General features: G+C 38.5%; 1 protein-coding gene across 1 annotated transcript in view; it reads left to right on the top strand.

The window, feature by feature from the left end:
• Positions 1-14,792, top strand: part of LOC139745217 (potassium voltage-gated channel protein Shal-like) — a 126,647-nt gene that overhangs the window by 55,769 nt on the left and 56,086 nt on the right. Inside the window, exon 3 of the mRNA XM_071655621.1 lies at positions 12,413-12,502. Coding sequence (XP_071511722.1) covers positions 12,413-12,502 — 90 coding nt within the window. The remainder of the gene's footprint in view (positions 1-12,412; positions 12,503-14,792) is intronic.

Here is a 14,792-nt window from a genome sequence, read left to right as displayed (position 1 = left end):
GTACAGTATACAGCACTCTAAATCTCATCAAAGCTAATGGTGGAAATTGTTGGCTGTCTTGGCGAGGCGCTTTCCAATACGACCATGCTCAGCACTTTCTACCTGAATACAATTGTTTCAACTCACTGGATGCATTTTCTAATAATAACCATCTTAAACTAGATAGAATACATGATGTCTCTCCACTTATGTTTTTGTTGTGTTGTGTTGTTTGTTGTTGTTGTTGTTGTTGTTGTTGTTGTTGTTGTTGTTGCTTTTCCAGTGTCCTACTGTAGAAGGCCCCTTCCAAACACACACACACACACACACACACACACACACACACACACACACACACACACTCCCACACAAGCATGTTGTGATGCAGTTATTACAGGTGGTATGGATACACACTGGTCAATACAGGTGTCTGGTCTATACCATATTGGGAGCTTTTGAAAAGGGGTCAGCAAGAACAGATGTACTGTATTATACATGAAGAACAAGCTCTATTGTGTGATCTTACTTACAACTCAATCCTCTGGTATACCCCTCCCTCCCCCCCCCCCCTCCCCCTGAAAAAGTTTACAAACTTTGTTTATACTTTACTGAGAACAGTGCATCATGAACTACTGTATTAGTCAATATCTATGACACCAGATTTGTGGACTTTGAAGATGATTATGGCTGATGTACAGTAGTAAAAACACTGAACAGAAAATATGGTCAGAGAGGCTTATTTTGGATATGTATTAGATAGCAAATGTATGTACAATATACAATGAATGAATATATGTGTGTTTTCAATTCAATTCAATTCAATTTATTTGGCAACTGTATGATACAACATAAAAAATTGCACATTATAAAAGACATACATTCAAAGGCCGGGACCCCTTGTAAGCAACTAGTGCTTGTTATTGGGCCCCTTTGCAGCAATTAAACAATCAATAACAAAAATGCAATTAAGCATATATTAAGTGTATCAAAATTTCTGTCATAAGTAATAGATTAAAAAATACAGAATTACGTTACAATATACACACAGACATACGCAAGCATACATTCAGTAAAAATGCAATGCAAGAGATTGGTAAGAGGGTGAAGAAACGAAGATAAAGAAAGAAGAAAAAGTACAGCTGTTGAAGTCTACTCAGTCAAGGATGATAGCTTTTTAAATGTATTTGTAATGTAATGTGTTTGGATGAATAGATGAATAGATAGATAAGAAAATTGAATATATAGAAAAGAGAGGGAGATATAAAGATAGTAATATGGTAATAAGTGTATATACATGTTGTATATGTACAGCATTTTCTGGGATTATACATGTATGTACAGTAGGTATAAAGCATAATGTCATTGACTGAAGCACCTAAGGAATATGTACAGCAAGTGTCCCTTCACACATACTTAATGTACAATGTACAGGCATGTGTGGATGTGTGTGTGTGTGTGGTTTTTTATTTGTTTGTGTGTGTGTGTGTGTGCGCAACTTTAATCTGAGATATTGTCTTTAGCTATGTACTTGTCTTTTGTTTCGTTTCTTTTCTTTTTCTTTTTTAAAGTAGCTACATTTTAAGTTTCATGCTCCCTGGGAAAAAAAAGAAAAACACGATTGGGAAAAAAGAGAAGAAAAGAAATCTGTTGAGTGTGTGGGTGGCTAGAAAAGACAGCAGTGCTAAGATGGAGAAAGGTCAGAACGTACATGCAATTATGTTCACCCTCAAGTTTTCCGCTGAGTTTTCCATGTGTGAGTGTATTCGTAGTGTGTGGGTGTGTATTTGTTTGTACGTTTTCCCCTTCAATTGAGTGCGCGTGTTTGAATGTGTGTTTGCCCGTTTTCAGGAGGCGCATGTTTAACGTCTGTTGAACATAATGTGTGGTAGTTGAACATAATGTGTGGTAGTTAAACATAATGTGTGGTAGTTGAACATTATGTGTCAAAGACATCCTACATGTATAATGCAGAGGATCACCACAGCCAGCAAAGGGTGGTGAATGGCTGGACCTGTTTTGAGTTGTGCGTTGATGGTGTGGTTTTCTTTTCCCACACATTTTTCTCTTTTTTTTTCTTCAAAATAGCATCATGGTGTATAGAGTATTGTATGTATTGAATAGTGTTCACTCTTTGGTGGAAGTTCTTTTGTGGATTTTCTGTGATCTGCCCACTGATTTCACAGTGGTGATGTGACTGTTCAAAAAAAGTGTGTACAAATGATTATTTTTTTTTCTCTCCCTCTCTTTTCAAAATACCTACAAAGGTGTGATGGATATGAATATATTCCAATTCCTTTTGGTAGTATCATTCTGATGGACTTCCATTGTATCCCTACCTTTTATATCATATTCCAAGGGGCCTACCTCAAGGTCAAGTGAAATGTTATATGTACACTGTAAGTAACTGTGGTGTAATATTTATGGCCTGGTATCAGGTGGAAACATTGATTGATCATTTGATGAATATTGTACATACCATTTTGACACTTCTTTAAGGATGTGTTTTGCAAATCAATTGATGTTTATTTACAAATTGTATGTTGCCTGTGAAAACAAAGACATAAGTGATATCACCTCCAAGGAAAGGGAGGGGGTGGGTCGCTAAGTTAGTCTCTTGAAAAGGGTTATTAGATATTCCGCAATCAGTTGCTATTATTCTCATTTACAATGTTGTATGAATTCAACACAGTCGCCTAATTAAAGCCTTTATTATCACTTTTACCCCTTTACCCATCTCCTCCAATGCCATGGAGCCATTTGTAGACTATTGCATGATTCCACCCCCTCCCCCAGCAAATTTGCTAAAATATTATCATGTGTACAGTTTTCAGGCTCCAACTTGAAGTTTCTACCTGTAGATGCACAGTCATCCATGCATTATGGTGTAATAACAAGACACATGCCTATAGACTCACAACACCTGTGAATCTTCTCCATCTACTTTGTGAAAGATTCTATTGCTGTCTGCATGCAAGATACTCTGGGTAGTTGCCAACAGGAAGTATACCAGGTACAGATGCTGTGCAGGTTACACCCACCATCTGAGTGTGCCTCTCAGCTATACAAATCTGTGAATTCATTAAACTGCAAGTGTTTAAAAATCAATTAGGATGAATCAAAGGTCACACGGTGGGGCACGCAATCTATCTCCTCCTACACACCATGTCCGTCCAGTGGAGGTGCAAGGCACTTGTCTTCCTGTATACAGCCTCAAAAACATCTCGTTGTCATGCACACTCACTTGTCATTGCTGAGTCATAAATTCAATCCCATCAAGAGTTTCTATTTTTGGTAGGGGTTCATTAGTGTTATTACCATACATATAATTGCATGCAGAGGGATATACTAAGTCTCAATTTACAGAAGATGACGAACAGAACTAAAAACAAAAAATACAGTAAAAAACTGAGAATAATGAGCACTCCATTTCTAGTACCGGTATGATGTGGAATGTTGGTCTACCATATGGAGCTGGTACATGAACACAACACCAATTTATGTCATGGAGGACAAAAGGGTTATATTTAGAGGAAGTTCATCAGTGCTTTGTCTGCTCTTAATGTGGAAAATAATGAGCTATTTACGCTGTACAGACCACATCACCCCCATCATGATTAGGCCATTACAGAGGCAATTGTAATCTGCACTGTGACAAGGACAACTTTTCTTGAAGGTGTGATTAGGATTAATTCAAGTACATTGCATGAATACATGTGCATTACTCATTATGCTGTGCTGAAGTCAGCAGAAGAAAACAATGAAGATACTGCCCACGCATTACATTGAGATATCTATAAATTCATAGTGTGTGCTCACATGTGTGATATGTGTAAACTGATTGTCATACACTTGTATAGACTTCCTCAAGACTGGATTTTTTTAACCTGTTCTGGTAGAGGAAGGTGGCCAACATTCCAGGAATATCAAGCTTCATTGGCATAACATTATCAGTTTTGGTTTTAAATGGGAAGAAGATTCAGTGTAAGCAGGGAGCCACAGATAAATCATCCAAATTATCACAAATAAATGAGCTTCTGTCATTACAGTGAGCAGGAGCGAAATCATGCTGAAGAGTTGGTTTCATCTTCGAAAGCTTACTTGATGAAAACCTGTGATTTGTGTAGGGCTACATCATGCACATTGTAATCATCGGGTGGGCCTGTATGCTGCAGATAATTGACATGTGGAACCCCATGCATGCGTTTCTACTCGGGGCCTTGGGCGATGTTGGTTCAAAGGAGCGAACATGGCGACAAATAAAGTCGATCTGCAGAAGGCCCCCTGAGAAACACCTAGAATTACCCCACATCCAAGCTTCCACTTACTCTATACTCTTGCCACCACCCGTCCTTTCCTTCATCCTCGATTGAGTCCCCACATCACCCACCAGCTGCATGGGGAGATGATATTGGTTTTGCGAACATTGGCTGTGGAGAGCTGTCGATGGTAGGGGACTTGATCGGTGGAAACTTTGTGCATTCCCTGCCGGCATCTGGCTCTATTTGTCCCAGTTTAATGAAAATTTGTAGGATGTACACAGGCCTGATGTGTGTTTCCTGAATATCTATCAACTTTATATCTTCAGTAGATGGTTGGATCCATTTAGACAGTTGTTTTGTGGTTGTGTAATTGGCAAGCAATATCAACGCAGCATTTATTAATTTGATATTCTGCTGTTTGTATGCTTTCAAATGTGAGCAAACTTTCTTCCTGTTAGTATTAAGTTATATTTTCCAAGTACTGTAACTAGAATGTATGTTTGGCTGCCATTATGATCTCGCTTCCATACTACAAAAGTAGCAATGCATGGAATCAGTCATGATGGTTTCATACATTGTTGGAAAATGTGAAAGGGACATCACTTGGATTCTATCTGCTGTGTAGCCATTTATGGGCCCAGGTGTTCAGCTTAACTCACCAAGCTTTTTTTGTCGGCAATCAGTAATTTGACTGGTCCTCTGTATAGTCATAAACTTAGCAAGCCTCCTCGGGTGTAGCAGTGTGTGCCTCGGTCTAACAGGAAGGCCATGGTAGGAATATAGAGATTAGAGGGAATCACGTAATAATCTTTATTTAATGACAATTAGTTTTCAGTATCTGCACCAATTGGCAATGAAAATGCAATAAGAGTTAAGGAATGATTTCATTCATTGCCAAAAAAAAAAGAAAATTGTAATAATAGCACTGTCAAATCAGATTAAATAGCAGGGTGTGTTCACACGCACCAGAGAATCATGTTTTTCCCCTAACCTGGTAGTCAATCACAAACACGCCACTCAATATAAAATCAGAAACTGGTTCTTACCAGTGTATTTCCTGAAGTTCAAGGCTATCCAATCCATCACTGGGATGAATCTTTAAAATCTGGTGTCCTTCTTTAGTATGCTGCTGTGATTGCTCAGCATAAAATGCAACTACAAATTTGACTTTGGTTACTGGTTGAATTTAAAGTGAAGTAAAGTGATCATAGATTTCTTATGACTGATGATCCTTCGTACTATTCTGTACATGTATTCATTTCTAGTGTGAAACTAAGCATCAGGTTTGCTGAACTTCTACAATGAAGTGCTTCTCAAAGCCTCAGGTTTTAGAGATGTTAGTTTTTCTAGTGAAACTTTGTTCAGCCGTTAATGTGTCAGGGATATTTTGTATGACTGGTGTTGTGTTGTTTCTCCCTAGAGTTTAAATGTTTTTAGAAGCTAAGATCTGTGGCGTAAAGATTCCTTCTATCTTTAATTTGCCTTCAAGAGAAAAAGAAGAGTGAAAATTTATGCATGCCACTTAGACATGAGCAGTATCTCTAAATTTGGTACTCTACTGTCCGTGTGCTAACATGAATTTCAATTCCAAGAGGTCACAAGAAGTGGTATAACTTGTATCATGAAAGAGTGTTGAACTCTACAGTGAAATATTGTGAGAGAGAGAAAACATACTTGTATTTAGAAGGTAGCTGCTCCTTTAATGCAGTGAGCGCACTACTTGGCATGAAGCGCACGTGTCGCAGTGCTTCTGTACTGATTGAATGGAGCAATTATGCATGAATTTGATGAAAAATCTTAGGTCATTTGTTGCAAGGGAGTCGTTTGATTAAATTGATATTACAAGAGTTGAAGGAAATTCGATGTGATTTGTGTGGTCCCTGCATGCTTCAGCACTGCAGAAAAAAAAGAAGACATATTGCAACATGTGTAACGAATATTTGACTTGCTGAGCTGGCAGAAATCTATGACCATGTTATTGTCAGGATGGCCATATTTGAAGCATTACTTGGGTGTTGTCCCCTTCCCTGACAATTTTGAGTGATCACTGACTTGTGACTCTTAAAGGTTACAGCCAAGTTATTCTAACCTTTTGCCAATTTTCTCCAAAACCCACAGCTGCTGCACAACTGAAATAAAAAGTAGTACGCAGATGAAACTGTCATCTCCTATCAAAATGGTGCTTAATCAGGTCTTTCAATTTTGCTGGGCAATTTTAAAGTGAGAAAATGAATTTCCATTCCCTGTTATTTTAGCTTTAAGACTTCAGCCAGGCAATCACTGAGAGGCTACCATCACCTGATCAAATGGAACAGCAACAGAACCTGATCATTTTTTCTGTTTTTTTTTCTTCTTTTTCTTCTTTTTTGTTCTAGTTTATTTGTTGTTGTTTGTTGTGGGGGGTTTTTATATTTTTTTTTTGCTGCTTCTCAAACATGGTACATGCCCAGCAAAGGGAGAGTGGTATTCTCAGCTATCGTAACACAGTTGCAAGCTAGTGCGGCTGCTTGGGGGAGCCCTTTGAGTCACTTTAAGTCTTATTGCCAGCTTTTAAGAATTCCTGGATGTCATTACTGTATGTTGCAAACTACATCTACATCTCAAAGTGAGTAGATGTATTTTAGCATATGATGAAATAAATAGAACTACCTTTGATGATGCTCAGTGGATTTTGTCTGCAATGACACGCAATCAACTGTTCACTGACTATGATTGAAATGGGGGGGGGGGGGGGGAGACCCACAATCAACAGAATGCAATTTTCAATCAAACATCAGGATGTACTTGGATGATGTTATAACTCTTGGACAATTGCTGTGTTCTTGAAATTATGAATGTTCACGTCTGCGAGCTAACTTTCCATGTTTACCCTCCAGGGAAGGACCTGTTTGTACAGTGATTCACAAAGTGAAATTTAATTAAAATGTATGAGCGACATTCAGAGCCCCACTGTGGGGCGAAGCTCCCTCCCTTCACGTCGCAATGATGGGATCTTGCTGCCGATTTATATTGCCCGTTTCCCATCCCAACAATTGCGAGTCCTGTTACACCTAATGCAATATGTATGCATCAGGGAGGAGTTCTTCTGCTCCATCAATGCGCAAGCAGTCGGCAGCAGCCAGAAAGAAAGCAGGCAAAAGAATGGAAAAAAGTCCAAATATGTGTGCATGTGATATGCATGAATTCTGCATGTTTTTGAAGGGTACGCACACACATACACAAGGAAATATGCTTAAACCTGTAATATGATTGATAAATTTTTTTGCCTTCCATACTTGGCCTTACCACTTTGACCAGATTTTCATGTGAGCTTGCGCACTCCTACCATACACATGGACCAAAAAAAAAAAAAGAACAGAAAATAAAAGAAAAGAATATCTTAAATGATATCAATGAGTTATGAGAAACAATTATGCAGCCTTGCTTTGTAATTCCATTCAATTTATGATTGCAGTCATAAATGTGGATACAGACTTGGTAAATCATACTCTGCTAAACTTTGAAATTCTCATAGACTTTGTACAGGGCTTGCAAGGTAGTAGTAACCTATAGCTTAAAAGCTGTTTGATAATCACATTTTTGTTGTTGTTGCTGTTGTAAAGTTTATCATATTTCAAAATAAGGAAGTTGGAATATGTTGTTTCAGATAACTTAATTTTCAGTATTTTGAATGTATGGAGAAATCTAGCAACTGGGATACGGATGCAAAACATGCTTGCAATTCTCACTCTTAAAACATCCGAGTCAGAACAGACCCGAAAAGGGTCTGTTGGGGTCACACCCCAGTCAGGGTCAGAAATGACAAGGAATGGGGTCAGATATGACCCCATTCAGAGTCATGAATTGGGTCAGGGTGACCCCATTCCGGGTCTTCATGACCAAATTCCAAGTCATTTTTTACCCGGAACAAGGTGTGACCCCAACGGACCCGGTTCCAGGTCAGTTCTGACCCGGATTTTTTTAGAGTGTTAAGTCTAGATGAATCTAACTATATAATCAAATGTAGAATTTCTGTGAAAGGTTAAGATATGTAAGAAAAAATTTAAAGAAATGTTTCTCTTTTGAACCTGTATGTTCCTTAAGTTATTATTATTTGTTGTTGTTGTGCCTCTTGAGATGCATGTTTCGTTGGTATAGTCTCTGTGTGTATTTAATGGTATATTAATTTTGACTAGTTGCTTTTTATATCAGATTTGAAATTGTTATGGGTATGTTTTCTATTTCAAAAAAAAAATATGTAGATATAATGTATGAATATAGAGCAGTTTTGGTGTAGACGATGGTGTGATGTAAAGCATTGTGAAACAACAAAAATAGTTTGTCAGAGCGCTCATCAAATGTAATTCTTATATTGAGATACATGTACAGTAGCACACAAGTGTCTCCCCAGACTGGTTTCATTTTCGTGGAACCTCCCTGACTTCAATGTTGGACTGTGTGCAGCCCCCTGCACATACACGTAGCTTTGTGATTGCCACAAGAGGGAAAGGAAGTGGTGTTGAGAAGCATGCTTGTACCCTCCTCCCTGTGCCCCAGACACGTACGTTGCTACTCATTCGGGCCCGGACGCAAGGGAGTGCGCCGATAATTAACTGTAGCCATTGGCTATCGGTAACCAGATCCAGGAACTGGCACGGTGCACCCTCGGACAGAGTGCCATGGGAATATTAGATGTTTTCCGTCCTCGTTGATGTCCTGACAGATGTTTTTGCCGGCCCCCATCTATTTTTTTCTTTGGGGTGGGGGGGGGGGGGGGGGTGATTGTTTACATGGCGGTATTTCTCATGGCCAAATGGTCAGATTTCCCATCAGCAGTCTGGCATTTCATATGGATATCTTATCTCTCAGGAAGTTCAGCAATATGACTGCAAATATTGGTGACAACCATTATCCCCCTGCTTTTTTTCCTTTTTCTTGTGAGAAGTTTTTACTCTGATGACTACACTCAGATTAGCCCTGTGGAATATATCAAAATGATTTGAAAATGATATGGAAATGAAAGAAACCATGCATGTAATACATCAAAGAAAGGAAGAATAAAGCTTTATACATTTCTTTCTGAAGAAAAATGTCTTCATTAAGCGATGAAGATCTTTACATCACAGTGAAAATAGCAATATTTCTGAAAAAGAAAAAAAAAACCCAGCTTGTTTCTGTGAGTACCACAAAGGTGTCAACATCATAAAAGATAACCAAAGTTGAATTTCATAAAAATCACTTTCCAATGAAATGGGATCTTCACCCACTGTTATATAATTAACTGCTAAAAATAATGTAACTGTCATAATGTAATAAGTTCTAGGAATGGGTTGTGTGCATTTCTGCTTTCACAAATTACTTTATTGTGACCTGGCATTTCCTCACAACAAGTCAAGAAGTGAAGAGTTTGTTTGCAAAAGCCGATAAGTCTATTTTTGAAGATTTTGAAGTACGGTCTCTGTCATAAAGTACAAGATAATACCTTTCAAATGATACATTGGTCACTAGATACAAAGGTACATTTTTAAAGTTATGGTCAAAAGAAACACAAATTTTCATATTATTCTCTTTATTTTTCTTGACCTATAATCGCAAATATCTCCATTTGGCAAATATGGACTTATCTGTTTTTGCGAACAAGCTCTTCAAGTGTTGTTAACGGGAATAAAGTTGTCAATCTGAATGGGACAAGAGGAGACAAACACTGCTCTTTTTGTTTTTAACAGTAAACAGCTGCAAGTTCAACCCTCAGCTGTGTCACCTTCAAAAAACTAAACCGCCATTTTGACAGTGCTGATAAAGACACATTGACACAATCACCCCAGACGATTGAGGAAGGGAAAAAGTGCCCCTGGAATGGGGGGTGGGGGTAGGGGTGAAATGCTGGGTAGTTTCACATCCGACACACATAAAGTCCCCCTGATAGGGTTGTTACAAAATTAGCGGACTGCATAATGCATGGTGTGTAAACAGAGCTCGTGTTGACCGTGTTGGCTGTGTCTATAGAAAGAGGGAATGAAGTATTTGGGTATGTAGGGCTACATAGATTTTCCTCATTTTCGCCATTAATTGATGATGGGTCCTATCCTGCTCTGTGTGTGAGTGTGTATGTGTGTATGTGTGTGTATGAGTGTGTGTGTAGATGAGGGTGTGGTATATGTCCCTTATGTGTTTGTGTGTGTGTGTTATTTGTGTGTGTTGTGTGTTGTGTGTCGGAGTTGAGTCCTCTCTGATAAGAAATGAGTCTGAAGTCTGGTGAAATGACAGGGGCAGTAATTAATGGCTCTTGGTTTGCGATGCCCTGGTAATGTTTAACTGAGGAATTGTCTGAGTTTGTTTCTTTTTTCCCCATGTACCCAATTTTAATAATCACCCACCTGCAACATATGCAGAGACCACTAGTCTCTACCTGCTGTATCCAATGCATACAATATATCGTGGGCATCAAAGGCATCACTAGTGATGTAATATTATAGTAAGTAGTGCAGATGCATGCATGCATACATGCATGAACACATGCATGTGTAAATGCATATGTTTATATAGATTTACAGATATGTCGCTATATGCAATGGTGATCTTTGACTGGGCAATGCAATATTCTATTGAATGAAAATACTTTGAAGTCTTGAGAGAATGTAGCAACAAAACCATGGTTTTCTCCAATTGTAAATATCTATTACATTCACGGAAAGGAACACAAGTTTCAAGCAAGCACAAAGCGCCAATTAAAACCATCTCTCTGTCTCTTTCTCTTTCTCTCTCTCTTTATGGGCCTCCTCTGCTCCTTCATCACATGTTTTCATTAGTCCAGACCCTAATCTTATTTTGCCCCCCCGGCTCCATCTCACGGCAAAAGAAGGACGGACAAAGGACCGGTCCGAGAAGATGCATGAAGGCAATATCCGGCGCTATTATTGTGTAATAGAGGCCGCTCTCTGCTTGCTGATTTATTCTTTCAGAGTCATCTCTCATTCTCTTCAATACTTCTCAGCTGTATCTTTCTCTTTTCCACCCCCCCCCCCCTGCAGGGAGAAATGAATTTTTGATGTGGAAACATAATCATATTTCTCTCTATATATCTCTATCTTTATCTCTATCTCTCTCTCTCTCGTGACATATGAGATATCATGAGTTTCATATTTTGGCATATGTTGTTTTCTTGATCTCTGAGCTGTGCAAATGTTGCATTGAGCTCACAAAGAGCAAAGAGGAGTACTTAGTTGATCAAATCTTCTATCTGTGCGTGCATGAGGATATATTTTATTTAAATCAAAGTGTTCTCCCTCCTCCCCTTCCCCCCCCCCCCCACCTTTCCCAGCCTAGGAGCCAGAATTAGTCATCACAGCTACTGATCACTAAAAGGGAAATACATTCTATCTCGTACACCGCTATCCTTAATGATGTTTCATGAGCCGACTGAATGTGTGAATAATGTGGTCGGAAATTGGATGGTTGTAAGTCAATTTGTAGTTGATGAAAGGCTTGAGCAGTCAAGAAGTAAATGATCAAAATATTGGAATATATTTCAATCACCAAACTCAATGGATGTAGCAATATGACAGTGTGAAAGAGAGAGAGCAGAAGAAAAAAAAATATTGATAGCCACTTTGAAAGTAGATAGACATGACTTCCATTTTTTATTTAAAACTTTTCATCGTTGAGGATTGTGACAATCTTGCCTTCATTTACTTTGAGTAAGCCCAGTGAAACACGTCATTCTTGTTTATGAGCGCTGCTGTATCTTGTGCTATTGTAAATAATGTTTGTGTTTTGAACTCGGCATTAGCTTAAAAGATGTTCCCTGCAGTGAGGTAGATAAGCAGTTGTCAGGTAGTGTCTGTAAGAATTATGTTATGCTCTCTGATGCATACTCCAAAATAACATTCAGGCGGATAGCATGGATAGTTTATACTGGGGACTTTTTCATCCTGATATGATAGCCAAAAGATACGCTTATGTCCAAGAGTGGATCAGTGTCTCGTATATCATGACTGTAATCTCTCTAATCATGTTTAGTGACGTCAGAGATATTTTTCTTCTTTGTGTGTGTGTGTGTGTGTGTGTGTAAGAGCAAACTTTAGAGAAATGTGCTGAAATTTATGAGTTTGTGCATTGTGTACCTCTCAAGCAATCTTTTCTGTCTTTCTGTCATTCTAATTCTGTGCTATATGTGTTTATCTCTATGTTTGCAGAAAGCGAGACTCGCGAGGATACGTTTGGCCAAGAATGCGAGCGGAAATGCATTTGTATCGCGGAAGAAAGAGGCTGATAGGTTGGCTCAGGTAAGCAGCATTTTCTCTTCTTTTCTTTCTTTCTTTCTTTTGAAAGCTTACATTTTTATCACTAGAAGACACCAACAGTTATCCCCCTCCAACATACACACACAGACAGACAGACATGCACACACATACGAATGAATCCAAATTATGTTTTTGAATAAATGGCGTGCCCTGTTTATAAGTAGCAATGGATATTTCAGTCATTAAATGTAATTAAATATTTGCTGTGTGGTAACCTTTCAATCAAAAGTTTCAACATGAATAACAGCTTTTGAGTCATCATATAACTTGGTGAAAAGACAGTGGATTCTTTTGTCATTGCAAGCTACTTTGCATTTGATATCTGTGATAGTAGGTCTCAGTCAAGCACATCAAGTTCATTTTGGGGGGAAATAATCTGAAAATAGTGTGAAGCTTCACAACAAAAATGGTTGACCCTGAGAAAACACTGAGTAACGTATGTACATATGATAAAGATTATTATGATTATTATTTTTTTTAGCTTTGATAACCCTGACACATTCTTGAGGTGTTTTGTAAAATCAATTGTAACTCTTTATTTGTGTTCCCTTCTATAAACTTTTTATTTATCAATGACAATTCTGTACAGTGATTAAAAAAAAATAGAGATTTTAGTGGAAATAGCCATTAGTGATGTATGCACCTGAACGGAAAAATTAGGTGATTCGATGGAAGAGCTTTTAATGATCAATACCCTACTTCACTGAGGGGCTGGCTGAGAAATGCTGATGAGTGTAACAATTTTTCTCTCCCCAGAAAAGCGGGTAGCTCAAACGGCCCTGCAATGATTCACATGAATCGTTGTACCGTTATGTCTCCAGCATACACGAAGAGTATTTCCCCAAAGAAAACTGTCCTGGCAGGGAGACCCATGATGTATGGCCAGAAGGGCTGGGGGAAACTCTTTCCCCCTCTGTTTGCCCAACTTTAGTTCTCCCCAGTGGAAATATTTTCAAGCTCCCGTGCACCACTCAAGCCGGACGTATTTATTCCCAGTCACGTTTACACATCAAAGTCGGGTCGGTTTTCATGAAACCCACACTTTTACTTCCTCGAAGATTCCCTGCCTTGTAACTGAACACTAGACCCACACATACCAGATTTATTTCTTTTCCAGTAAAAGCAAAACAGATCATGGTAGGAACATATATGCCCACCCTCTTGCACTTTATGAAATTAGGTGTAGGGTGAGTAGCCATGGATCTTAGAAAGTAGTCACTTTTAGAGCTCATCATGTCTAGCCATAGCTCAGAAAATACATTTCTTGAGGGGGCTCTTTGCATTATTACACCATACCCACATGATGAAGGCCACACAGCAGTAATTGGCTGTCATCACAGCAATAGTAACACTTTGGTTAATAAAATATGTTTGGAAAAGAACATATTATTCATGTATTGTGGTTGATTTATATTGCAGAGTGAGATCCATTCTTGATTATGTTAGTGGTTGAAAGATTTTCACAAGTTTCACAAAGTTTCCAGGAGTTACTCTGCGCCAAAAATGAGTCATGAGGATATTATTTCAGGCAAAGAGGACTAAGTGTCAATGCATTCTTTTGTGCTTTATTGATCATTAGAAATGTTGAAAGTAATTGAAGTTGCTTATCCTGTTCTTATTCCGAAAGGGTCTTGACATGCAAGTGCCAGTAATTTTTTACAGTATTGTTTCTGATCGTTTTATACACACACATACACAGACATAGGTGCATTGTACAATAGATAGATAGATAGATAGATAGATAGATAGATAGATAGATAGATAGATAGATAGATTGATAGATAGAGGGATAGATAGATGGATAGATAGATGGATGGATAAACAGATAGAGAGATAGGTAGATAGATAGATAATGTATGCAGGGAGTTGGCAAACTGTTCAATGTGTGTATGGTTATCCCATCATCTGAGTGGTATTACATGTACTTCTAAATTTCTGTGTGCTTCTAAAACACCTTGCTCATTAAGAATTAACACATGGATCATGTGTTGCTCTTTTCATCAGATACCAACTCAAAGACTCTATGAAAGATAACAGCCATTTGATGTTCTGTTAATGAATGATGACTATACAGTAAGAAGCTAGACACCCCTTTTTCTTCCGGCCTACCGGTATTCTCACAAAAAGGGCAGAAAAAGAGACGAAGCAGTAAAGAGCCGTCTTATCCCAAACCCACTCATCCCCTCTTCCCTAAACTTGTCGTTTGATCATCATTACTCCATCTGATGGATATTGCTCCTTGACATTTTGGAGGAAATCTGGTATGAAAAGC

The sequence above is a fragment of the Diadema antillarum genome, unplaced genomic scaffold (assembly GCF_040938485.1).
Source record: "Diadema antillarum isolate AM-2024a unplaced genomic scaffold, OU_Dant_1.0 seq00001241_RagTag, whole genome shotgun sequence".
Classification (NCBI taxonomy): Eukaryota; Metazoa; Echinodermata; class Echinoidea; order Diadematoida; family Diadematidae; genus Diadema; species Diadema antillarum.
The sequence above is the reverse complement of the archived record's forward strand: the minus strand, read 5'-3'. Positions and strand labels throughout refer to the sequence as shown.